The following is a 26,999-nucleotide window of genomic DNA, read 5'->3' on the forward strand; positions in this document are numbered from 1 at the left end:
CAGGCTCTTTTTAACAGAGAGTCAGCTTTACGGTCCAGTGGGTCCTGTAATGAGCCTGAATCCTCTACAGGTAGCAGGGATTTTTTTGATGTGGATGCCACTGCTGCGTCCACCTTCGGGGCTTTTGTCCATGTTGAAAACTCTTCATCATTGAAGGGATAACGCCTTTTTGAGGATGGTGGTAATCCCCTTTGTCCCTGAGTCTCCCACTCTTTTTTGACTAGATTTTTTACCGCCGCTATTATCGGAAAGGAGGGTCTTTTCTTCTACGATAAACCAGCGAACATTATGTCCTGCTGCGTTTTAGGGACTTTCGAATCTTCGATGCCCATGGTGTTACAAACGGACTTCACAAGGTTATCAATACTATCGGTGGGAAAGCATGTATCCTGATCCTCATCTGAGGAAACATATTCGTTGGTAATATCCGAGTCTGCCTTCTCCATATCAGAAGACTGATCAGATATAGGGGACACGTACCCCTTTTTTTCTTTGGTACGTGGCTCCTTGTCAGAACTATGAAGGGCTCGTAATTCCTGCCTAATCATGAGTCTGATATCTTCTGATTTAATTGCGGCTTCCTCCCGTAAGGTGGAATTAATGCATGATTTGCAAAGCCTCTTTGTGTAACTATCTGGAAGGGGCTGGATACATAACGCACACTGCTTGTGTTTCGTCTTTTCAGTTTTCTTTGCCTAGGGTGTATAGAAGGAGAGGGAACAATAAGCAGCTTATCAGGGTAGATGCACACTCACCCCAGTGAAGCTGTCTGTTTAAGGTACTGACTGACGAGGAGGAGACTGTGGCAGAGAAATAGCTCGGTCCGATTTCTTCCTAGAAGAGCCGCTCTGATTAGAACGACTGCTGCTGCCCCGGCTGCGTGGGATGGTTGCGGTAGCTTCCACAGAAGACACCGCAGAGTCCTGCACGGAATCCATATTGGACGCCGGAGAGTTAGCGCCAGCGTCCTTTTCACATGGGGGCCGCCATCTTCTTCCGGTTGAACCCAGAAGTGCTAATCACTTCCGGGTCGCGGCCATACTCTATGCACCTGCGCTGCCACCGGCATCAGGGCAGGTGCCGTCCACCTCCTCTCTTACCCCGGAGTTTACCACTGAACTCCCAGGGAAATAGTGGAGCTCCACGACGCATGAGTGCTCGCCGAGGCGCAGCGCTCACCCTGCCTCGGCGCTTGGGCCCGCAGACGATCCGGGTGGATTTCCATGAGCCAGGAACCCCTGCAGTTCTGGCCTCATGGTGCCTGCCAGCAGAGGGGGGAAGCTGAGAAGAGGACCCCCGACGCTGCATCCAGCTCTGGAGCCCTTGCCGTCCTCACAGGTAAACTGCGCAAGCGGCATCCAGGCTAGGCATCCTCTTCTCCGTGGATTTCCCATAGGAACAGGAAACCAAACTGTGGGAGCGAGGGGGACCGCCCCTTTTATCTCTCCGTAGGGTTTCCTGTTCCTAGGGGCGGATCCCCTCTCTCAGTGGGTGCTGTCGTGGCGAAGAGAAAAAAGGGATTTTCTGGTATTTACCGTAAAATCTTTCTTGTAGCCTTCATTGGGGGACACAGCACCCTCCCTGGTTATTCGTTCCTGGTACCGTGTTTGGGCCTACAAGTCCTGATTGAGTTGGTACTCGTGTTCTCAGTTATGGTTGTTTCTCCTACTGCTTTTTTTCACCAACTGAGGTGCTCAGTGCCTGCTGGTGGGTGTATACTGCCAGGGAGGAGCTATTGTTCTTTTTCTTTTTTGCATAGTGTCAGCCTCCTAGCAGCATACACCCACGGTTATGTGTCCCCCAATGAAGGCTCCAAGAAAGAGATTTTACGGTAAGTACCAGAAAATCCCTCTTTTGGCGGCATGGGACAAAAATCCATGCTCTCTCAACCTCAAGTGCCGTCTGTCTCCCCAGATCAGACAGGCTCTCGCATGGTGGTCAACGAGTCATTCTCTACGACAGGGGAAGCCTTTTCCCCCAACCCATTGGCTGGTAGTCACGACAGACGCCAGTCTTCTCGGCTGGGGAGCAGTGTTTTGCCACCACACAGCCCATGTACGCTGGTCCTTGCGGGAGTCAACCCTCCCAATCAATCTTTTGGAGATTTGGGTGGTTCGGCTGGCTCTGCAGCATTTTCATCATCTTCTGGCAGGCCGCCCTGTCCGGATTCAATCGGACAATGCCACAGCGGTGGCATACATAAATCATCAAGGGGGTACCCGCAGCAGGGCGGCCATGCAAGAGGTAAAACAGGTCCTCTACTGGGCGGAGAAGAATCACTCTGTGATTTCGGCAGTCCACATCCTGGGCGAGGAAAACTGGGCTGCGGATTTTTTCATTCGTCAGTGCCTTGCATCCGGGGAGTGGTCTCTCCAGCCCGAAGTTTTTCAGCAAATATGCCAGCGCTGGGGAACCCCGGACGTGGACCTGATGGCTTCTGGGATGAATGCCAAGGTACCCAGGTTTGTCGCCTGGTATCGGGATCCACAGGCCGATCGCCGTGGACGTGTTAGTTCTACCTTGGAACCAGCTACGTCTCCCATATCTGTTTCCCCCTCTGGATCTGCTCCCGAAGGTAGTCAGGAAGGTCAAGACAGAGGGAGTCCCAGCAATCCTAGTCGCCCCAGATCGGCCTCGTCGGTCATGGTTCGCAGACCTAGTGCAGCTGCTCGCCAAGGTTCCTTGGCGGCTTCCAGAGCGCCCGGATCTAGTGTCTCAGGGCCCGATCTTCCACCAGAACTTAGGGGCCCTGTGTTTGATGGCCTGGCCATTGAATCTTGGATTCTGATGCAGGCCGGGTTTTCCCAAAAGGTAGCTGCTACCATGATTAGCGCCCAGAAATCCGTCTCCGCACGTATTTATCATCACACCTGGAAGGTTTTCCTTTCATGGTGCAGAAAGCGTGAGATTCCCCCGCTACGTTTCTCCATCCCGAACATTCTAGCTTTTCTCCAAGCCGGCCTGGATTCAGGGCTTGCACCAAGTACCCTCAGAAGACAAATATCAGCCTTGTCAGTTCTTTTTCAGCGCAAGATCGATACCAATCTACAGGTGAAGACTTTCTTACAGGGAGTCACTCTCACATGGTACCGCCTTACAAGGCCCCCCTGGATGCTTGGGACCTTATCCTTGTCTTGAGTGCCTTGCAGGAAGTTCCTTTCGAACCTCTTCAGGATGTCTCTTTAACTTACCTTTCCTGGAAGGTCGTGTTTTTGGTGGCCATAACTTCCATTAGGCGGATCTCGGAACTGGCAGCTCTATCCTGTCGGGCTCCGTATTTACGGTTCCATCAGGATAAGGGGGTGCTCAGGCCAGCATCCTCTTTTTTTGCCAAAGGTGGTTTCCTTGTTTCACATTGAGGACATTCTTACCTTCCTTTTGCCCGGCGCCAACGCACCGTGTGGGGAAAAAAAACTCCATACGCTAGACCTAGTGAGAGCGCTCAGAAGGTAAATTTCTCAGACGGCACCTTTTCGGCAGACGGATGCGCTGTTCGTCCTCCCTGAGGGTCACAGGAAGGGATTCGCTGCGTCAAGATTGACCATAGCCAGGTGGATACAATCGGCTATTCAGGAAGCCTACCGCGTCAAGGGCATGGTCGTTCCGGCCGGGATCAGAGCACACTCCATTCGGGCTGTGGGGGCTTCCTGGGCGCTTCGGCACCAGGCTTCGGAAGAACAGGTTTGCAAGGCAGCAACCTGGTCTAGTTTGCATACCTTTGCCAAACACTATAATATCCATACTCCGGCTTCTGCGGATGCAAGTCTGGGTAGAAGGGTTCTTCAGGCAGCGGTAGCGCACCTATAGGCAGCAGATGCCTGGATGTTATTCCGGTGAGTAAATTTCCCACTCAAGGACTGCTTTAGGACGTCCCACAGTCCTGTGTCACCCAATGAGGCGAAGGAGAAATAGGGATTTTTGTGTTACCGTAAAATCCTTTTCTCCGAGACGCTCATTGGGGGACACAGCTCCCTCCCGGTTAGCCAGATGGCTCCTTTTTGGTTTAATTTTTTATTATTTGACGCTAGTTCTTTTCCTACTGCTTTTTACACCAAACTGGGTTTGCCTTCGGCCAGTGTCAGGGTGTATACTTCGGAGGAGGAGCTAAACTTTTTGTATGTTTACTTAGTGTTAGCCTCCTGGCGGCAGTAGCATACACACACAGTCCTATGTCCCCCAAGGAGCGTCTCAGAGAAAAGGATTTTACGGTGAGTAACACAAAAATCCCTATATTACACACCCATTCTTCATAGGTGTTTTTTTTTTTTTTTAATTAGTTTTTTTTTTTATTATTGAAATACATTATTATTGGAGGTAAGTTTTTCTTATATTTCTTGTTTGTGTTCCAATTGCATATCTGTGCCCATAGTTTTGATCTGTGGACTTGGTTATTCGCATTCATTGTTTTGAGCTGAGATGTTTTTTTGTTTTTTTTTTTGTTTTTTTTAAATTCGTTTATTAACCAAGCTGAGATGTTTTAATCGCTGTTATATTTGTTCTTTTTTTTGTTTTCATAAAAAAATATATATATATATTTTTTTTTTGTTTTTTTTTTTAAAGTCCTCCTTTTTCATATACTTTTTGTTTTCCACTGGTTGATTTTCAAAGTCTTGATTGACATTCTCCATATGTGTTAGTGGTTGCGGAAAGTATTCAGACCTCTTTAAATTTTTCACTCTTTGTGTCATTGCAGCCATTTGGTAAATTCAAAAAAGTTCATTTTGTTTTCTCATTAATGTAGACTCTGCACCCCATCTTGACTGAAAAAAAACGGAAATGTAGTAATTTTTGCAAATTTATTAAAGAAAAACTGAAATAACATGGTCATACGTATTCAGACCCTTTGCTCAGTATTGAGTAGAAGCACCCTTTTGAGCTAGTACAACCATGAGTCTTCTTGGGACTGATGCAACAAGTTTTTCACACATGGATTTGGGGATCCTCTGCCATTCTTCCTTGCAGATCCTCTCCAGTTCCGTCAGGTTGGATGGTGAACGTTGGTGGACAGCCATTTTCAGGTCTCTCCAGAGATGCTCAATTGGGTTTAGGTCATGGCTCTGGCTGGGCCAGTCAAGAATGGTCCACTCCTTTCTTATTTTAGCAGTGTGCTTACGGTCATTGTCTTGTTGGAAGGTGAGCCTTCGGCCAAGTCTGAGGTCCAGAGCAGTCTGGAAGAGGTTTCCATCCAGGATATCTCTGTACTTGGCCGCATTCATGTTTCCTTCAATGACAACTAGTCGTCCTGTCCCTGCAGCTGAAAAACACTCCCATAGCATGATGCTGCCACCACCATGTTTCACTCTTGGAATTGTATTGGGCAGGTAATGAGCAGTGCCTGTTTTTCTCCACACATAACCGCATTGAATTATCAACAAAAATGTCTTTCTTCGTCTCATCAGACCAGAGAATCTTATTTCTCATAGTCTGGGAGTCCCTCATGTGTTTTTTTTTTTTTTTAACAAACTCTATGTGGGCCGCTCATATGTCTTGCACTGAGGAGAGGCTTCCATCAGGCCATTCTGCCATAAAGGCCCAACTGGTGGAGGGCTGCTGTGATAGTTCACTTTGTGGAACTTCCTGCCATCTCCCTACTGCATCTCTGGAGCTCAGCCACAGTGATTTTGGGGTTCTTCTTTACCTCTCTCACCAAGGCTCTTCTCCCACGGTTGCTCAGTTTGGCTGGACGGCCAGGTCTAGGAAGACTTCTGGTGGTCCCAAACTTCTTCCATTTAAGGATTATGGAGGACACTGTGCTCTTAAGACCCTTAAGTACTGCAGAAATTCTGTTGTAACTTTGGCCAGATGTGTACCTTGCCACAATTCTGTCTCTGAGCTCCTTGGCGAGTTCCTTTGACCTCATGATTCTCATTTGGTCTGGCATGTACTGTGAGGTCTTGTATAGACAGGTGTGTGCCTTTCCAAATCAAGTCCTTTTCAGTTTTTCTTTTTTATTAAATTTGCAAAAATTTCTACATTTCCGTTTTTTTCAGTCAAGATCGGGTGTGCATTAATGAGAAAACAAATGAACTTTTTAGAATCTACCAAATGGCTGCAATGAAACAGAGTGAAAAATTGAAAGGGGTCTGAATACTTTCCGCACCCACTGTAATATTTTTGCCCACTGCAATTTCGCTCATCTTCATCTTTTGCATCCTTATTACATAAATTTAGTAAAATTTTTCTTAACTGGTCCTTCCATTTCCAAATCTAACATTAGGCGCGGAAAGATGCTTGTGCATTCTGGGTGGTATAGCTGTTGAGGCACAGATTTTATTAATTAGGATAGATGCACTGTATTGCTTGGGTGTCATCTGACATCAGCCGAAGCAGAACAGAATTGGAAGGACATTTTAACAGCTGTTACTCTATTTTTTTTTTTTATCAGTTTATATCCGGTGTCATGGCTGCCCTCAGCGCAATGGTCTCCTTGGAGATACCACAATGCAATATCATGACCAAGATGGATTTATTGAGCAAGAAAGCCAAAAAGGAAATCGAAAAGTAAGATTAAAAGTGAGTTTGTCAACCCAAACTGACATTAAAAACTAAGCACATAGTCCCAAAGGGGATGTAGGCCTTCATACCTTCTACTGTTTTGATTACTGCCTCCGTTCTGCAGGAAATCAAGTTCAATTAAACATATTAATTATGGTACTCTGTGCACTTTTGTGTGGCCAAGAAACTCATTGTGCTGTTCCATCCACTAATTTTACATGGCCCCACTCAATCACTGGTGATTGACAGCACTGGCTTTCCTGGAGCGAACAATGTCTGTAGAGAAAGCTCAGCCAAGCCTGAGAGCTGTAAAGTCTAGAAGGCCATATGCTTAGTTTATACTGTAAGTTTGGTCTGACAGACTACCGTTTAAATTGTCCTACTTCTTACTATGCAATCTGTTAACATTGCACATGTAAATTTGTTTCCCCCTAACAGATTTTTAGATCCAGACATGTATTCCATGATTGAAGACTCAACAAGTAAACTAAGAAGCAAGAAATTCAAGAAGTTGACAAAGGCGATTTGTGAATTGGTAAATCGGTCCTTTTTTTTTTTTTTTTAACTTTGATTCACAATTGCAGATCCCTAGCAAATTAAAATTAGTACTATTCCATACATGTGGATGAGGCTTTCAAGGCATGCTGGATTTCAACATGTTCAGCTTGATAGTTATGCCACATATTTAAATCCTTCAATGTAATAAGGGTAAAATCCACAGCAAATTTTGAATGTAAGGGCTCACACTCATCAGTGTAAATAAAATCAATCTGATGTTGATCCAGAAAAGTAGGATGAGTGTCATGCAAGTACTATTTATCTATTTATTTACTTATTTATTTATCACCTATGCAATCCAGTTTTAACATCGGCTTTTACATACATTAGTTTTGTTATTTCAAGCTAGTTTTGGAACTAATAAACCAATCTTTTATACAGATACAGATAGAAATGTCAGTAAGATATGTAATTAGTGTATTATGTGTGTAGCTTACAGCACATGTATTTAGCTAATAAATGAATTAAAAAAATGACGTTGGCTCCCAACCCCCCCCTAATTTTGTTAGCTAGCTGATGGAAAGCCAACATCTGGGGGCTCATGTTTACAGTCTGTGAAGGGGGTAATAAACATGAGTTTCCCAGGCTATTAATATCAGCATCAAGCACCGGGATTATTAATGAAGAGGCAGCTATAAGACACCCCCATTACTAACCCCATAGTCAAATAGTCAGGCTATTAATATCAGCCTGCAGCAGTCTATCTAGCCTTTGCTGATTATTAACAATAGGTGGACCCCATGTTATTTTGGGGGGTCCCCCTTGTTAATAACCAGTTAAGGCTACACAGACAGTTATGAGCTGATGTTAATAGCCTGGGAAGCTCCATGTTTATTACCCCTTTCCCAGACTAAAAACATCAGCCCACAGCTGTTGGCTTTTCCTCAGCTGGTTAAGAAAATGAAGTGGAACCCCACACCATATTTTTTTTTTTTTTAACTCTTTCTCAGTTCTATTCTGACGGTTAACTCCGTGAATTTACTGTACTCGGGTAATGAAATGATGGGTTTTTTGAGACGGGCGTGTAAAAATCGCATGGCCATGTGCTGTGAAACTTTTTTTTTTTTCTCCTCGCACCCATTGACTTGCATTGCCGAATCTCATCCAATATACGCGGCCGCTCGCAGCATGCTGCAATTTTTTTTTTCCTCATTCTGGACAATCCAAGCTAAAAAAAAAAAATCACAGCTGAACACTGAATCACTAACACTAGTCAGAGTGCAATCCGATTTTATTTGTGTGTGTGTATATATTATATTATATTGTATTATATTATATTGGATTGCAATTGTCCATTCTAAATGCAGAGTGTGAGCCCTGTGAGGGCAGGAGTTATATTTCTCTATCCCCATGATGGCACCACGGAGAGAGGGGTCCGCCCCCAGGGACAGGAAACCTACAGGTGAAAAAGGGCGTACCTCTCTCCCACATCAGTTGGTTTCCTGTCCCTGACGGGGAACCTACAGCACGTACCTGAAGGATTCTTCGTGGAGTTCCAGGGGCTGATGCAGTCGACTTTCTAACAGGGGGCACCCTGTTACGGCTGGATCAAGCGGTTTTTTCCTCTCTTTTTTCTCCCTTTCCTGAAGCACCACCACAGGGGTCGGCGGGCCTCATGGGTGAGTGGAGGAAGGCAGTGAAAAGGATCCAGTCTGCCTTCCATGAAAAAAAAAAAAAAAAAAAGAGAGGGGGGGTAAGGAGCAGGTGACGGCGGTCACCGGAGGACTCTTAATGATAATATGGAGGTAGCGGCGGCTATCTTTCCATAAAAGGCCAAGTAAGACGGGCCAGAGGACACCGGCGTAATTACCGGTAAATCGGTGTGGGCGTCGGTAATGGAGCGCTGGTGCGCTCACCGGCGCCATCATCGCGAAAACGCAGCGCTACTGCGCGCGCGCCGGCGTCCCAGTACATTCATTCCCTCATGTGAAGCTGGCAGAGAACCGGAAGTTGGGCGGGCGCATGCGCAAACAGTCACTTCCGGTTTCGCCGGCACTAATGCATAAAAGCAACGCCAGCACAGGGAAAATGGTGGCAAATTCAAACTCCAAGTGCACCTTACAGTGCGGAGGCCACCATGAGCGAAAGCGAGCAGCAGGTTATGCAGGAAGCCGTCCAGCGATCTCCTGAGCAGGCACAAGTGCAGCGGCGTCTGCACCCACAGCAGCAGCGCAAAGGAAACTCGTCCTCTGTACAGCGCAGCAGCAGCGGACGATCAGAGTCTCAACGCAGTCGGGGGTCTGCAAAAACCACACGGCCGGCGACAATTCCAGCGGATACAGTCACCAGGCCTGAGACGGTATCTCTGATCCACAGGGGGTGAGTGATCTACGTGAAAGTGCTGACTTTAATGTAGGGCTCTTTCTGTTCTAGGGGAGGAAAAGTACAGCCAAAACTAAGCACAGAGAATGTGCCATATGTTCAGACGAGCTGCCTTCCTCCTGGGAGAAGAGACTATGCAGCGTCTGTATAAAAAAGACGATTCAGGAGGAAACCCCATCATTTGCATCCGAATTAAAGTCACTAATAAAAAGCCAGGTGAAAAGTGCCATTAAAGGCATTAAAGCCACAAAGAAAAAACATAAGAAAACACCTGAGTCCCCCGTATCCAGTGCGGACGAGTCAGAGAGTGAACTATCTGACTCGAATAATTCGTCAGATTCTGACACCTCTTCAGTATCCTCTGAGGGGGGGCGCAGTTGCTTCCCTATCGAGGAAACAGACGCTTTAGTGAAAGCGGTCAGAGCAACAATGGGTCTAGTGGAGGAGCGACCTAAAAAAACAGCGCAGGACATAATGTTCAGCGGTCTGGAACAAAAAAGAAAAAGAGCATTTCCAGTAAATGAGAAAATTCACTCTCTAATTAAAAGAGAGTGGAAAAAACCAGACAAAAAAGCTCTCCTCACCCCCAAAAGAAAATACCCGTTTGATGACCCAGCCTGCTCATCCTGGAGTAAGGCACCAAAATTAGATGTGGCCATAGCAAAGGCCTCAAAAAAGTTTGCCCTACCTTTTGAGGACATGGGTACCTTAAAAGATCCGATGGACAAAAAAGCCGAGGTTTTTCTAAAAAACTCTTGGGAAGCGGCAGGAGGCGGACTTAAACCAGCGGTCGCGGCCACCTGCACAGCTCGCGCGCTAATGGTGTGGCTTGAGCACTTGGATTCCCAATTAAAAGGAAAAGTCTCCAGAGACACGATTCAAAAATCAGTGTCCGTAATGAAAGGTGCAGCAGCCTTTTTGGCAGATGCATCTGTAGACTCAGCCAGACTAGCAGCCAGGGCTGCCGCCTTTTCGAACGCCGCAAGACGTGCCCTGTGGCTAAAATGTTGGCCAGGGGACCTTCAGACAAAGACAAAACTATGTTCAATACCCTGTGAGGGGGAATTCTTGTTCGGCACAACGCTAGATGACATCCTCGAGAAAGCCGAGGACAAGAAAAAGTCTTTCCCTGGTTTCCCCAACCAATCATACAGACGTTCCTTTCGGAATAAAAAATTTATGCGGAGAAAACCTCCGAAAGGGAACAAAGAAACATGGGAGGAAAAAAGAAATAAAACCAGAGGGTTCCTATTCAACAAACCCACTCCCGACAACAAGAAAACTCAATGAAGGTGTCCCCCAGGTTGGCGGGAGACTAACAGAGTTCCTCCCAGCCTGGGAAAAAATTTCAAGCAGCCCCTGGATACTAGGCATAGTACGAGAAGGGCTCAAGCTAAAGTTCCGCATTCCCCCCAACAACCTCTTCATGGTGACACCACAGAGACAGTCTCAAGAACAGTCGGCTCTTCAGGAAGAGATTCTAGGCCTAGTCCAGAAGGAAGTCCTACAGGAAGTCCCTCACCAGGAAAGAGGCATGGGCTTCTACTCTCCCCTCCGAAAGAAGCCAGATGGATCATACAGGACAATAATAAATCTCAAAAAGTTAAACAGTTTTCTCGAGATCCCACACTTCAAAATGGAGACAATAAAATCTTGCGTAAAAATACTCTTTCCCAGGTGTTTCATGACTGTTCTAGACCTACGAGATGCATACTATCATGTACCGATCCACAAGGATCATCAAAAGTACCTCCGGCTGGCAGTGAATATCCAGGGGGAGGTGAAACATTATCAGTTTCGGGCCCTCCCTTTTGGGTTAGCTATCGCACCCCGGGTATTCACGAAACTAATGTCGGAAGTGATGGCTCATATACGAGAGCAGAATATCCTGATAGTCCCATACCTGGACGACCTCCTTGTGGCAGGGACATCATTCCATCACTGCAAACAGCAGTTGGATTTGGTTATGACTTCTCTGTCAAGCCTAGGTTGGCTGTTGAACCTTACCAAATCCAAAGTAGTCCCATCACAGGTACAGGAGTACTTGGGGATAGTCCTCGACTCGACCACACAAACGTGTTATCTTCCTCAGGGGAAGATTCAAAAGATGACACAGGCAGCGGTACAGTTGTCATCATCCCCAGTCACCACACTCAGGAAAGCCATGTCCCTGCTGGGCTCCATGACATCCTGTATCCCGGCAGTGCAGTGGGCACAATGCCATTCCCGAGACTTACAATGGGAGACTTTAAGTTCAAGCCTGTGTCTGGGAGGAAATTTAGACGGGCGGTTAAGCATATCACCAACTACGATACACTCCCTACAGTGGTGGGCAGATCCGATAAATCTTACCAAGGGGGTCCCCTGGTCACTACCAACAGAGAAAATCCTAACGACCGATGCAAGCCCCTGGGGGTGGGGTGCTCATATAGACGGTCAGGTGACACAAGGGAACTGGAACAAAAATCAGGAGCTAACCTCATCAAATATGAAAGAACTGCTAGCGGTAAAACTCGCCCTAATACACTTCCAAAACATCATCCGCTCCCACCACGTAAAAGTCTTTTCGGACAATCAGGTAGTGGTAGCATACCTAAACCACCAAGGGGGCACCAGGTCACAAACACTGATGGAAGAAACCCGGTCTATCTTCTACATTGCAGAACACAATCTGAAGTCCCTAACAGCCCTTTACATAAAGGGTTCAGAAAACCAGACCGCAGACTTCCTCAGCAGAACACGCTTGAGACAGGGGGAGTGGGAGCTGAAACAGTCGGTATTCAACCAAATAGTGAAACGTTGGGGAGAGCCAGAAATAGACCTATTTGCGGACTTTCAGAATCGGAAAGTGAGGAAGTTCTGCTCAATCGACCCCCGGGGAGGGCCAGTAGCTCTGGACGCTCTCACAGTCCCCTGGAACTATCGCCTCTCCTACGCGTTCCCTCCAATATCCCTCATTCCCCTAGTCTTGAGGAAAATTCGGGAGGAGGGAGCAACAGTGATAATCATAGCTCCATTCTGGCCTCGCAGGATATGGTTTTCTTGGCTGAGAAAGATGTCCTTAGACAGTCCGTGGGTTCTACCAGACACGCAAAATCTGTTATCCCAGGGCCCAGTGTGTCACCCCAATGTGAAAAGCCTACATATGACAGCCTGGCTTTTGAAAGGAAGCTATTAAGCAGCAAAGGGTTTTCATCCAACCTGGTGTCCACATTACTACAGAGTAGGAAACCCGTAACCACCAAAATATACGGCAAAGTGTGGAAAAAATTCATGTCTGTATCAGGGGTTGACCCAGGGGGGGAAATCCCAATAGATAAGATTCTCGAATTCCTGCAAAAGGGTTTGGAAAAAGGGCTAGCTACGAGTACTCTAAAAGTTCAGGTAGCAGCCTTGGGAGCACTATATAATTATGATCTAGCCAGAAACCGATGGATCGTGAGATTCATCAAAGCCTCGGGTAGATTAAAACCGGTTCCTTTGCATAATGCCCCTCCATGGGATCTAAACCTTGTTCTAAATGCACTAACCAAATCTCCTTTTGAGCCCTTGGCAGACGCACCCCTAAAGATTCTATCTTTAAAAACAACACTCTTAGTGGCCCTAACCTCAGCCCGTCGCGTTAGTGACATACAAGCATTGTCCGCGGGCCCTCCCTTCACTCAAATTCTTGAGGACAGAGTCATTCTAAAAACGGACCCGGCTTACCTCCCAAAAGTCGCGTCTCAATTTCACAGGACACAAGAGGTCTCCCTGCCCTCATTCTGTCCCAACCCCAAGAATGAGGGAGAAAAAACACTACATACCCTTGATGTTAGGAGGTGCCTACTCCAATACTTGTCAGCCACTAGAGAGTGCAGGAAGGATAGGGCTCTGTTTGTCTGCTTCCAGGGTCCACGGAAGGGACAGAAAGCGTCAAAAGCTACGCTAGCGAGGTGGATAAGAGATGCCATCGCCCTATCCTACTCTTCCAGCGGGACGGCCATCCCGGAGAATATAAAAGCGCACTCGACCAGAGCAGTGGCATCATCCTGGGCGGAAAGAGCGGGCGCTTCAATACAACAGATATGTAGAGCGGCCACTTGGTCTTCCCAGTCTACATTTTTCAGACACTACCGCTTAGACTTGACCTCCTCTGATCTTACCTTTGGTCGAAGGGTTCTAGAGGCAGTGGTCCCTCCCTAAAAAATTACAATCTATGTAAATCTCTCCGTGGTGCCATCATGGGGATAGAGAAAATCGTAGTTACTTACCGATAACGGTATTTCTCTGATCCCATGATGGCACCCGTATATTCCCTCCCTTTTCACACACAGGTGTGCACACTATAATGTATAGTTAGTTACCTTTAGTCACGGTGCATCTGTTAAGTAAAAAATTGTTAAGTTTAATTTGTGTAAATATCAAATTGCAGCTGAAGTTCTGTATAAGGCTCTGTTAACCAACTGATGTGGGAGAGAGGTACGCCCTTTTTCACCTGTAGGTTTCCTGTCCCTGGGGGCGGACCCCTCTCTCCGTGGTGCCATCATGGGATCAGAGAAATACCGTTATCGGTAAGTAACTACGATTTTATCCTTCTTTTTTTTTTTTTTTTACGCGCATCTCCTCCTTGCTTCCAAAATGGAGTCTATGATTTGAGATAAGAGGGGTCTTAGCAATTTCTTTGACTAAAGACTTGGAGATAATAGAGAAGTGAAACTAAACAGTAGAGCCACACCTAGACCCAAAACCTGCTTGTCGATGGTGTTAACTTTCGCCAATTAGATGTTGTGGTCCGCTATCTGGAACCACATGGACCAGGGATCGTCCCACCTAACGCCGTCTCTCCCATTAACGTGGGCATAATGCTACTCAGACAACATAGGGTGAGGGTAAAAAAGGGTGCCAATGTTTTATTGAACCACAAAACAGACAGATAACACATAGAACAGTACCAGCAAAATTCCCCAAGATGGTGTACATTAGAGTGTCACCCTTCAGTCAACCCACCAGGACAATGGCAGATGTTACGTCAGAGCTCCCAGGGTTGGCTACCCCACCTGTGGTACACAAGTACAGAGAGGAGGTTTCGACAAGCATAGGAAGATGACAGTCCACTGAGTCTTTACAAGGTCCAAGGCCAGTTGACACAAGAGTCACAACCTGGCTTATCTGACCATCTCTATGGACCTCAGGCGACCAGCGGGTCCCATTCCTGGCTTTCTCCAAACGTATCCATGGTTCAGCGATGGTCAATGGAACAGATCTGAATTCTTCCAACTGGAGCTGAAAACCCCTAGGTTGTTTCCTGTAGAATGATGGTGCCATGATATTGGCTGCTGTCCTGTCTCTGGCTGTCTCTCTCTCTCTGTCTGTGAGTCTCTTTAGGCTATGTGCACACTTTGCGGATTCCACTGCGGATTTTTCCGCAGCGGAATTCCAAAATCCGCAGTGAAAACCCGTTGCGGTTTTTACTGCGGATTTATCGCGGTTTTTACTGCGGTTTCTTATGCGGATTTTCATCTGCATTTTCCTATTGGAGCAGGTGAAAATCCGCAGAAAAGAAGTGACATGCTGCGGAATGTAATCCGCAGCGTTTCCGCACGGCTTTTTCCGCAGCATGTGCACAGCGTTTTTTGTTTCCCATAGGTTTACATTGTACTGTAAACTCATGGGAATCCGCTTCGGATCCGCAGCAAAATCCGCAAAGTGTGCACATAGCCTTATACAGAGGCATGTAACCAATTTTTAGATTTGCCGTGTCATTCAGTCCGCCCTCACAGATAAGGGGAGGAATGGTGACGACCAAGTTGCCTTGTTTGATTACTTAACCCCTTAGTGACGGAGGCAAATTTTTGAAATCTGACCAGTGTCACTTTATGTGGTAATAACTCTGCAACGCTTCAACAAATCCCAGTGATTTTGAGATTGTTTTTTTCGTGACACATTCTACTTTATGGTAATGGTAAATTTTGGTCAATATGTTTTGTGTTTATTTATAAAAAATATCAAAAATTTGAGAAAAATGTTAAAAAATTAGCAATTTTCAAAATTTGAATGATTATCCCTTTAATCCAGATAGTCATACCATAGCAAACCATTAATAAATAACATTTCCCACATGTCTGCTTTACACATTTTGCTAGCATTTTAGGAGGATTAAAAATGTAGCAGCAATTTTTCATTTTTTCAAGGAAATTTACAAAATTTATTTTTTTAGAGACTTATCAATGTTTGATGTGACTTTAGGGGTCTCATATATTGGGAAACCCCCAAACGTGATACCATTTTTAAATCAGCACCCCCTGGGGTATTGAAAACTGCAGTCAGGTAGTTTATTAACTCTTCAGGTGCTTTACAGGAATTAATGCAAAGTGGTATGACGGAAATGAAAATGTGTATTTTTATCTCCTAAATGTCTCTAACTTCTGAACAGATTACTACAGCTGCCAGACTCTAAAGGTACCTTCACACTAAGCGACGCTGCAGCGATACAGACAACGATGCCGATCGCTGCAGCGTCGCTGTTTGGTCGCTGGAGAGCTGTCACACAGACCGCTCTCCAGCGACCAACGATGCCGAGGTCCCCGGGTAACCAGGGTAAACATCGGGTTGCTAAGCGCAGGGCCGCGCTTAGTAACCCGATGTTTACCCTGGTTACCAGTGTAAAATGTAAAAAAACAAACACTACATACTCACCTTCGCGTCCCCCGGCGTCCGCTTCCTGCACTGACTGAGTGCCGGCCCTAACAGCAGAGCGGTGACGTCACCGCTGTGCTGTGCTTTCACTTTACGGCCGGCGCTCAGTCAGTGCAGGAAGCGGACGGCGGGGGACGCGAAGGTGAGTATGTACTGTTTGTTTTTTTACATTTTACACTGGTAACCAGGGTAAACATCGGGTTACTAAGCGCGGCCCTGCGCTTAGTAACCCGATATTTACCCTGGTTACCATTGTAAAACATCGCTGGTATCGTTGCTTTTGCTGTCAAACACAATGATACACGGCGATCTGACGACCAAATAAAGTTCTGAACTTTAATCAACGACCAGCGATATCACAGCAGGATCCTGATCGCTGCTGCGTGTCAAACACAACAATATCGCTATCCAGGACGCTGCAACGTCACGGATCGCTAGCGATATCGTTTAGTGTTGACGGTACCTTAAGGCTGGTATTTGGTCGTGAATTGCCATGGCAAACATCAGGACCACAAAATCATGATCTGAGAGCACCAATTTGGATAAAGAGGAAGCCCCCACACTCTGTTAACCATTTATAATGATGTAGTCACTATTGACAGCAGCATCTAAGGGGTTAAACAGATATGGATGGTGCAAACACTGATCGTGGCTGATACAACAAGTTGTCAGCTATAGTGTACAGCCGACAGCTGCTGGTTTGTCACCTGTATGGCGAGGCTATTCTCTTATATCTCAGGTCAGTTAAAAGACGTATTGGCTGTCATTAAGGGGTTAATCTGTTTGCATAGATTTTCCTCCTTTGTTTTAAAAATCAACAAAATATCTGGGCTAGACAATGTATAATTAGTATATCAGTAGACCTCACTATTCATTCAGGATAAGAGCGCACAATATGTTATATCAAATATCCGCTTACAAGTCAATATTCCAGGCTTACACAAACAAGTCTGTTTTCTTGACCAACCAGAAATCAACACTTAAATCCATAAGCCAACATACAGATAAAGTCAGTTCTTCTTGGTTTGCTAAACATACAGTAGTTGTCTGGGTAATTAAGATATAATCTGGTTTCTTCACAGATGTATGTATGTATGTATGCTAATGCCAGCAAATATTTAAAGATAAGCTGACCCAATTATATTACAACATATGTCCAGTAAGAAACCTATATAAACCCTGACCATATTATGTAATAAAGGATTTATGTTCTGTCAGTGTGTTTCTCTCTTTGTACATCTACCGTATATACTTGAGTATAAGCCGAGATTTTCAGCCCATTTTTGGGGGCTGAAAGTCCCCCTCTCGGCTTATACTCGAGTCATACCCAGGGGTCGGCGGGGGAGCGGGGGCTGTCTAATTATACTCACCTGCTCCTGGCGCGGTCCCTGGCTCCCCGGAGCCCCTGCTTCTTCCTGTACTGAGCAATCACATGGTACTGCTCATTACAGTAATGAATATGCGGCTCCACCTCCCATATGGGTGGAGCCGCATATTCATTACTGTAATGAGCGGTAACTGTGACCGCTCAGTACAGGAAGAAGCTGCCGGGGAAGCAGGGACTGCACCGCGCCAGGAGGAGTATAACGGGGAGGGGAGCGCTGCGCTGCTCGATAGTCACCTTTCCTCGTTCCGGGCGCCTCTCCGTCTTCAGCGTCTTCTGTAGTGACGCTCAGGTCAGAGGGCGCAGTGACGTGGTTAGTGCGCGCCTTCTGCCTGAGCGTCAGTGCAGAAGATGCTGAAGATGGAGCGGCGCCCGGAACGAGGAAAGGTAAATATTGAAAATGCCAGGGGCCTGAGCGACGAGAGGTGAGTATGTGATTTTTTTTTTTTTTTTATCGCAGCAACAGCAAATGGGGCCATAACGTTTGTGCAGCACTATATGGGGCAAGTGTCTGTATGGAGCATCTTATGGGGCCATAATCAACGTTTGTGCAGCATTATATGGGGCAAATATCTTTATGGAGCATCTTATGGGGCCATAATTAACGTTTGTGCAACATTATATGGGGCAAATGTCTGAATGGAGTATCTTATGGGGCCATAACGTTTGTGCAGCACTATATGGGGCAAATATCTTTATGTAGCATGTTATGGAGCCATTATTAACCTTTATGCAGGATTATATGGGGCATATTTTAATATGGAGCATCTTATGGGGGCCATCATAAACTTTATGGAGCATTATATGGGGCTCCTGATTCAATATGGATATTCAAAAACACTTAACCTACTGATGTCTCAATTAATTTTACTTTTATTAGTATCTATTTTTACTTTTGACATTTACCGGTAGCTGCTCCATTTCCCACCCTAGGCTTATACTCGAGTCATTAAGTTTTCCCAGTTTTTTTGTGGCAAAATTAGGGGGTCGGCTAATACTCGGGTCAGCTTATACTCGAGTATATACGGTACTTGGATTTTACAATTTAATTTGTAGCAGGTACAACATCCCACAATACGTGGCAACGACAGCCCTTACACATGGGGTTTTTTTTTTGTTTGTTTTGTTTTTCTTCTGCAGACTCCCGATAGACAATGGTGAGATCTATGATGGGGAAAAATGTGTTGACCTGGCTTATGATTTTTTTTTTTTTTTTTATTATATCTGTGTTAGATTGATGACTACAGCATGGTTCGGTTCTTACCGTTTGATCGATCAGATGAAGAATGTATTAACATCGTACTCCAGCATATAGATTTCTCTATACAATATGGGGAAGACCTGGAGTTTAAAGAGCCAAAGGTATGTTCAGCATTGATGGAAAACCAAGCAAAAGATCATTTTATGTTTAATATTTATTGAAACAGCCTATATTAAGAATAGTGTGGATCATGCCAAAAAAAAAGCTAACGTTTTCTTTATCTCACACACAAGCCTCCACGTTATCACTCACACCTAGGTCCCGTCCAACTCTATGACAACCTAGGTATGCGATATTCCAATGTGACTAAAATGGAGATCAGGTAATTCATCTGCTGTATAAAAGCTATCTGTCCATGAGTTCTATAATTTATGAGCCATGCTGTATACAAGGGCTTCTTTACCAGTACATTAGTATGTGCCCATGATCATGTTTTGAAAGTAGTGTACCAAAGGAAGATAAACTATTCCATGATTTATTTTTTATGAAGCATAACTTTAATAAGATGTATCTTAGTTATCTGTGACAATAAACAATATTTCTTTCTCGCTTCATTGGGGGACACAGGTAACCATGGGTGTATGCTGCTGTCGCTAGGAGGCTGACACTATGCAAATAAGGAAACGTTAACACCTCCCCGGCGGTATACACCCTCTGACAGGCACAATGCAACAAAAACTGATTTGCTTAGTGTCTGTAGGAGGCAGACCTGGATCTAACCACCAGATCTGCATTATTTTCTTTTACAGGGTTTTTGTGTTTTATTAATCATTTCCCTTTCTCTTTCAGATTCACTTCTTCGGGTAACAGGGTGCAGCTTCTCACCTTGTTTTTCTCACATTTTAAGCGACCGAGAGAGCAGTGTGTTACTTCCCGCATTGCCCACTCTCGAACCCGCTGGCAGGACTTCGTCCCCTGTCACCCTTATGGGTGTTTCAGGGTGACTTCTTGATGGCCAATCCTTGCCTTTTCCCCTCCCCACCCCTCTCCTCCGAGAGGGCTTTGAGGAAGACTGTTGTCACCTATGGTGGCCTCCCGCCTTCTCGTAAGGGGTTGACGCCGTCTTCTGCACCGTCCGGAGATGGTGCGGGAAGGAGGATCTTACTCCCAGGACCCTCTTCTTCTCCGAGGGATTCTGACGCGATCCTCAGACACCAAGTAGCTGGATTCAAGCAAGGTAGCAAGTGGGACAAGAGCCGACTTTTTCATCCCCCCTCCCCTTCCCACCTAATCGCGCGATTCCCGGCATATTGCAGCCTTTCTCCTTCCCTCGTTAGGCCATGCCCCCTTGCCGGTCTAGGCTTATCAGCGCCGCACTTTCATTTTCTCCTGTGCCAGGCACGCCCCCTCTGCTGTGCACTGCCTCGGCTCTCCACTTCGACAAGCCTCCTCAGGCGCGTCAGCCTACCAGGACGCCGGTTTCTTTTTCTTGTGTACGCCCACCCTTCTGCGCGCCCGAACACATCTTTGCCCGCCCACCGCTCGCTCCAGCATCGCATGGCCAGAGACAACTGTGTCCATCTTGGCGCGCTCCTGCAGCGTCTTCAGGATTCGGAGGGGGACACAGTACCTGCGCTGCCTCTGCAATCGCTGGGTGTCTGGTAGGCTCTGCATTCCCTGCCTCCTTCCTCGGCTTTACTCCCTTCAGCAGCATCATCTGCTTAGCGTTCTGCTGCAATCCTCACTTAAACAGTATCGCCGGCTTAGCGCTCTGCTACAGCCCTCTTCAGCAGCAGTGTCGCCTGCATAGCATCCTGCTGCAGTCCTCATTCAGGCTCTACCTATGCTCAACTCCACATAGATATCCGGCTACAAACCCACGGTGACCCATTATGCTTGTGCCCGCTCTAAGAGAAAGTGGGCTTCAGGCCAGCCGTCGCCTTTCTGTCTGTCCTGCAGTCCTTCCACCATGTCCGTCCCTCAGGAAGCTCCTATTGCTCAGGATGAGTGCACTCCCCCTCCCCCGGAGTGGGCTGTTGCTATGTCTCAGTCAGTCTCAGACTTGACAAAAGTGTCCCAGTCCCTGGTACAGGTCCTAGAAGCGGCAAGCGTTCCATCTTCTGCCACCAGTGCCACGAACGCCTCCCACGGCGATTCGCTCACACCTGACCAATACCCGCACAGGGTCAGATTGGAGAAAGGATCCAGAAAGAGGACTCTGTCAAGCTCCTCATCCAGCTCTCCGGAACCCGTGGCACCATCTAGAATACCCCTCTCCACCCGTTCCCCCTCCTCTGAGGCGGACGTCGGGTCGGATGTACTTTCGCACTCAGTCTGATTCTAATACAGATCAGACCTCTGGCACGCAGGACATGGTAGATAGCCTTATTTTGGCTATTATTCAAACCCTTGAACTTGAGGAGGATTCCATGTCCCAGGAGGACTCCGTTTCATTCAAACGGGTGAAACGGTCCTCTAGAGTTTTTCCCAATCACAAAGAGTTTGAGAATACTACCTCTAGACACTGGGAACAACCCGGAAAACGTTTTCCAGGAAGAAAGCGTCTGGATATCTTGTACCCCTTTAATCCTAGTCAGCAAACGGTCTGATTCCCCTAAGGTAGACCCGCCTGTCTCTCGTCTATCTTCGCAGACAGTTCTGTCTATCCCTGATGCAGCGTCTCTTAAGGACGCTAAGGACAGACAAATTGAGGCTTTAACCAGATCAGCCTTTGAGGCGTCCGGCGCCTCTCTGCCCGAATTTTGCCTCCTGTTGGGTGGCAAAAGCCATGTCTGCCTGGGCCAAGATACTTCGCAGGGGCATCGTTGCTTCGGCTCCTTCGGAGGAACTAGCTGATTTAGTGGACCAGATTGCACACGCGGGGAAATATCTGTTAAATGCCTCCTTGGATGCGGCTGCTTGTTCCGCAAGAGCAAACGGCAACATCATTGTCCTTTGGCTGAAGGCGTGGAACGCTGACCCCGCTTCTAAAAAGTCTCTCACTGGCCTTCCGTTCCAGGGCTCCAGACTCTTTGGCACTAAGCTAGACCAGATCATCTCCGACGCTACATGTAGAAAGAGCACCTCTCTCCCTCAATTCAGGCCTAATCGCCCCTTTAATCGTAGGGGACCCCAGTCCTTTAGTCCCTTTTGGCCCTTCTCCTTCTCTGGCGGTTCCTCCCAGCAGGAGCGTTCTTCCGTTCAGGGGGAACGGAGAAAACCTCCCTTCAGGCCTACCCCTCACTGGAGGGCTAAGAGCCGCTCCTCTAAACCTTCCGGATCTCGCGGCCACAGATTCTCTTCAAAATGACGGGTCACCCCCACCTGGAAATCTTTCCAGGGTGGGAGGCAGGCTTCTTCTGTTCACAGAGGCTTGGTTATCGGTAGTCGACGACGCCTGGGTCAGGAAGATCGTTACATCAGGCTACAAAATAGAATTATCTTCGCCCCCCAGGAAGACGTTTCATCCTCTCCTGTCCACCCAAGCAGCCGTCCCATGCCCCAGGGCTCCTCTGGGCCGTCGATACCCTCCTCACCTCAGGAGTGATCCTTCCTGTTCTTACTGTGAGCGTTTTTTTTTTTTTTTTTATTCAAATCTGTTCGTGGTTCTGAAAAAAAAAGATTGCTCTCTCCGCCCGATTTTGGATCTCAAACAGTTGAACCGCCACCTTCGGGTTCGACACTTCAAGATGGAGTCACTGCGCTCGGTGATCGCTTCCATGGAACCGTGTGAATATCAGTGCTCTGTGGACTTTCAGGATGCGTACCTGCATTCCGATTTGTCAGCAGCATCAGAGGTTCCTTCGTTTCGCGATCCAGAAACCTTACCAGTTTACAGCATTCCCGTTCGGCCTAGCGTCCGCCCCCAGGGTCTTTACGAAAGAAATGGCAGCGGTCATGGCCATCCTTCGTTCAAAGGGGATCCTCATAATCCCCTATCTCGACGTCCTTCTGGTCAAGTGTCCGTCTCACCGGGACTGCGACCAGAGTCTCCAGATCACTCCGGACACGCTGATCCCCCACGGCTGGATAATCAACAGGGACAAGTCGACCTTGATTCCAACTCAACGCCTTGAGTTCCTGGGCATGGAATTCAACACCATCCAAGCTCGGGTCTTCCTCCCGAAAGAGAAGTTCTTCTCTCTCTGCCAGGGCATCAAAGTCTTAAAGCGCCTGGTTCCTCTGCCTCTACGGCTCTGTATGAAAGTTCTAGGGAAGATGGTCGCTTCCATGGAAGCAGTACCTTACGCTCAATTTCACTCTCGCCCTCTCCAGCTGGCTCTCCTGTCTGCCTGGGACAAGAACCCACTTTCCCTAGATTACCCAATTCGCCTTCCTCTCAATGTGAGACAGTCTCTCACTTGGACGCTTTCCGCCTCCATCCTGCGCTGGAGGTCATTTTCTCCCCCTCTGCTGGCAGATCATCACCACTGACGGCAGTTTTCAGGGGTGGGGTGCGGTCTTTCTCCATCACACAGCGCACGGTCGCTGGAAGGTTCAGGAGACCCTTCTCCCCATCAATCTCTTGGAGATCAGGGCGATCTTCCTCGCCCTCCTCCACTGGCAGCCCCTCGTGGGAAATACGGTCCTCGTTCAGTCAGGCAACGCCACGGCTTACATAAACCATCAGGGAGGGACTCGCAGCAAGAAGATAATGAGGGAGATGTCAAACATTCTACGCTGGGCAGAGAACCACGTTCCCGCCATCTCAGCTGTCCATATTCCAGGGGTGGACAATTGGGAAGCCGACTTCCTCAGCTGTCAGGGCCTCGCGCCAGGCAAGTGGTTTCTCCATCCCACCGTTTTCAACCAAATATGTCAGAGATGGGGAGTTCCGGACGTCGACCTAATGGCCTCCTGAATGAACCACAAGGTTCCCCAGTATGTAGCCAGGTCTCGGGGCCCCATGGTCGATGGTTGCGACGCCCTGGTGATCCCGTGGGCCCAGTTCCACATGCCCTATCTTTTTCCTCCCCTTCCCTTGATCCCAAGGGTCGTAAAGAAGATAAAGGCATAGAGGGTCCCCGTTCTCTTAATAGGTCCAGATTGGCCTCGCAGGGCCTGGTACGCGGAGCTAGTCAACATGCTGTCGGACGTCCACTGGAGACTCCCAGACCGTCTGGATCTTTTATCGCAGGGGCCCCTCTTCCACCCGAATTCTCGGTCTCTGAATTTAATGGTATGGCCGTTGAGGCCGCAGTCCTAAGAGACGCAGGTTTTTCTCACAGCGTCATACAGACCATGATAAAAGCTAGGAAACCGGCTTCTTCTCGCATCTGTCATAGATGTTGGAAGGCCTTTTTCGGATGGTGCGACGACAACAGCTTGTTCCCTATGGTTTTTTTCCCTTCAGTCCTTGGCTTCCTTCAAGCGGGTCTCGATTCGGGCCTTTCTTAAAGTACCTTAAAGGGCCAGGTTTCCGCCCTGTCCATCCTTTTTCCAAAGGGACCTAGCTTCCCTTCCCCAAGTCAAGACCTTCCTCCAAGGTGTTACCCACATAGCACCTCCTTATCATTCCCGGTTGAGCCATGGGATCTCAACCTCGTTCTCGGCACCCTCCAACGCGCGCGCCTTTTGAACCAATCCAGGACATATCCTTTTCTCTCCTATCTTGGAAGGTGGCCTTCCTGGTCGCCATCACCTCTATTAGGAGGGTATCCGAGTTAGCGGCATTATCCTGCCGTTCTCCTTTCCTAATTCTGCACCAGGACAAAGTAGTCCTGCGGCCTGTTCCTTCCTTTCTACCAAAAGTAGTTTCGGCTTTTCACATCGAGGACATCGTCCTTCCTTCTTTGTGCCCTTCCCTGGTCCATCCCTTGGAGAAATCTCTCCACAAGCTGGATTTGGTCAGGGCTATCCGAGTCTATCTTACCAGAACTGCTTCTTTTCGCCAATCCGATCCTCTGTTTGTCATCTCTGAAGGTCGTCGAAAAGGGCTCCCTGCTTCTAAATCCACTATTGCTCGTTGGATTCGTTCAGCGGTTCTGGGAGCATACCACGTTCAGGATAAACAGCCTCCTCCAAGTGTGAGGGCTCACTCTACCCGGGCTGTGGGAGCTTCTTGGGCCGTTTGTCACCAGGCTTCGGCTTTGCAAGTTTGCAAAGCTGCAACCTGGTCGTCCCTTCACACCTTCGTAAGGTTCTACATGGTGCATACTCAGGCTTCTGCGGATGCAGGCCTGGGTAGGAAGATACTGCAGGCGGCGGTTTCCCACCGGACGACCTAAGTCTTCTTTTCTGACTAATTTTTCCCACCCTTGGGACTGCTTTTGGACGTCCCATGGTTACCTGTGTCCCCTAATGAAGCGAGAAAGAAAGAGGGATTTTTGGTTCTTACCGTAAAATCTTTCTTGGAGCCTTCATTGGGGGACACAGCACCCTCCCATTTATTTTGTACCATGTTGGCCAACGTGCCATTGTTTTGGGTTGGTACATAGGTTGAGTTCCTTATACTTACTCCTACGACTGCTTTAGCACCAAACTGAGTTGCATTGTGTCGGAGGGTGTATACTGCCGAGGAGGAGTTAACGTTTCCTTATCTGCATAGTGTCAGCCTCCTAGCGACAGCAGCATACACCCATGGTTACCTGTGTCCCCCAATGAAGGCTCCAAGAAAGAGATTTTACGATAAGAACCAAAAATCCCTCTATTCAATGGGCTGTCTGCAATGCATGCACCTCACAACCAGCTTTTCTTTTCCTGCCTAGAGCATGATTTGGCATGCTTTCATAATTATGTCGTCTGTTATAGAGAAGTCCAAATTAATTTGGACAGCAGGTGACTCCAAATATAGCCTCTCATATCCCTTACTGTAATGACTGGCCTACTATGTAACATATGGACATGCTTGGTCTGTCCATGTAGTAGCAGGTTTTCCAGCGGAATGCCCCTTTCTGGCACATAGCAGGGATCCTTAGTGGGAGACCTCTAACTAAGACGACAGTATGTCCTAATAAAGCACTTACACTGTGTGCACAATTATTAGGAAATTCGCATTTTTGATTATTAATTTAATTATTGATCAAATACAGTGCTGTCTAAAAGGTTAATAAACCTCAATATTTAAAATAAAAGGGAGAAGATTTCTTAATGAGCAGAATGTTTGGACAACTGTTATTGTTCAGAATTATTAGGCAACTAATAGAAAAACATAAAATTCCCCCACTTAAAATTGTTTACTGCCATCTGTTAGGGAGAATAATAACTAAACAATATAAAATGTACAAAAATCCTTTTCTGACATTTCAAAGAAAATACCAATGACCAATATAGTCACCCTGCTTTTCAATAAGTCATAATCCTTCCATCTTGTCACGAACAGAGGGTGACGCTGCTTAATTTAGTTAGTTTACGCTCCCACGTCGCCAGGCCCTGACGACGTGGGGCGTGCGTCCCAGGTGGTAATGGAATGTGGACCCACTGGACCACAGAGAGGGACGAGGGTGACTCGGCCCTACCCAGACTAGGGAAGGGCAACGACTAGGGTCTATGGCAGCTGAGCATGTGGGCAAAGTGGTGACATGCAGGACTAGATGACACCACACAACTTCAGGTAACAAGAAACATTAAAGTTTACTTAGAGAAAGTGATCATACAGAACTCAAGGCATAACAATGCTAGGCTCCCGATTCTGCACATCAAGGAAGGATGAACATCACATGTCCGCAGACGATGGCTCACGGGTTGATGCAGTCCAGGGTCATCTGGCATGGGCATATCAGGAGAACCTCTCTTTCAGGCGTCAGGCTTAACACAAGCACAGCAGGAGAACATCAAATACCGCCCTCAGACAGACATCATCACAGGATGGACACCTGAAAACAGGTAGGACATCGGGAGACAGGCAAGACACAGACAGCACAGGTCCAGGAACACCGACATGGAAGCTCAAGACATTGGCTGGTCAGATCCAGGACACACAGGCTGAGCCGTCACCGAGAAACAAGACTCTCCAGAAACACTGAGGAGGAGCCTGTCCTAGACCATGAGTGGGACTGACTCTGAAATACCGGCTGGACCATGGACTGGATATCTGAACACAGGTTGGACATCTAGGACAAAGGCAGGACATCTGGACTCGGGACCACAGACACAGGCAGGGCATCGGGGACACAGGGCATCAGGGACACAGGCAGGGCATCAAGCAGCGGTCATCAGGCACCAGACAGAGGTCGTCAGGCTCCAGGCATCAGGGACACCGGTAGGACATCGAGCAGTGGTCATCAGGTACCGGACAGATGTCACCAGGATCTGGACATCAGACACGACCTAGAAAGCAGCGCAAGTGGTATGGTGCAAGCATCACAGGCTCGGACCGGAAAGTCACTGGGTACATGGTTCAAGACACAGAAGGACTTCAAG

General features: G+C 47.4%; 1 protein-coding gene across 1 annotated transcript in view; it reads left to right on the forward strand.

Annotated features, from left to right (window-relative positions):
* The window catches only part of GPN3 (GPN-loop GTPase 3), a 61,793-nt gene that overhangs the window by 27,804 nt on the left and 6,990 nt on the right, over positions 1 to 26,999 (forward strand). The window contains exons 5-7 of the mRNA XM_077292819.1: positions 6,386 to 6,501; positions 6,934 to 7,030; positions 18,671 to 18,799. Coding sequence (XP_077148934.1) covers positions 6,386 to 6,501; positions 6,934 to 7,030; positions 18,671 to 18,799 — 342 coding nt within the window. The remainder of the gene's footprint in view (positions 1 to 6,385; positions 6,502 to 6,933; positions 7,031 to 18,670; positions 18,800 to 26,999) is intronic.

Source organism: Ranitomeya variabilis, chromosome 1 (genome assembly GCF_051348905.1).
Source record: "Ranitomeya variabilis isolate aRanVar5 chromosome 1, aRanVar5.hap1, whole genome shotgun sequence".
In the NCBI taxonomy this organism is placed as follows: Eukaryota; Metazoa; Chordata; class Amphibia; order Anura; family Dendrobatidae; genus Ranitomeya; species Ranitomeya variabilis.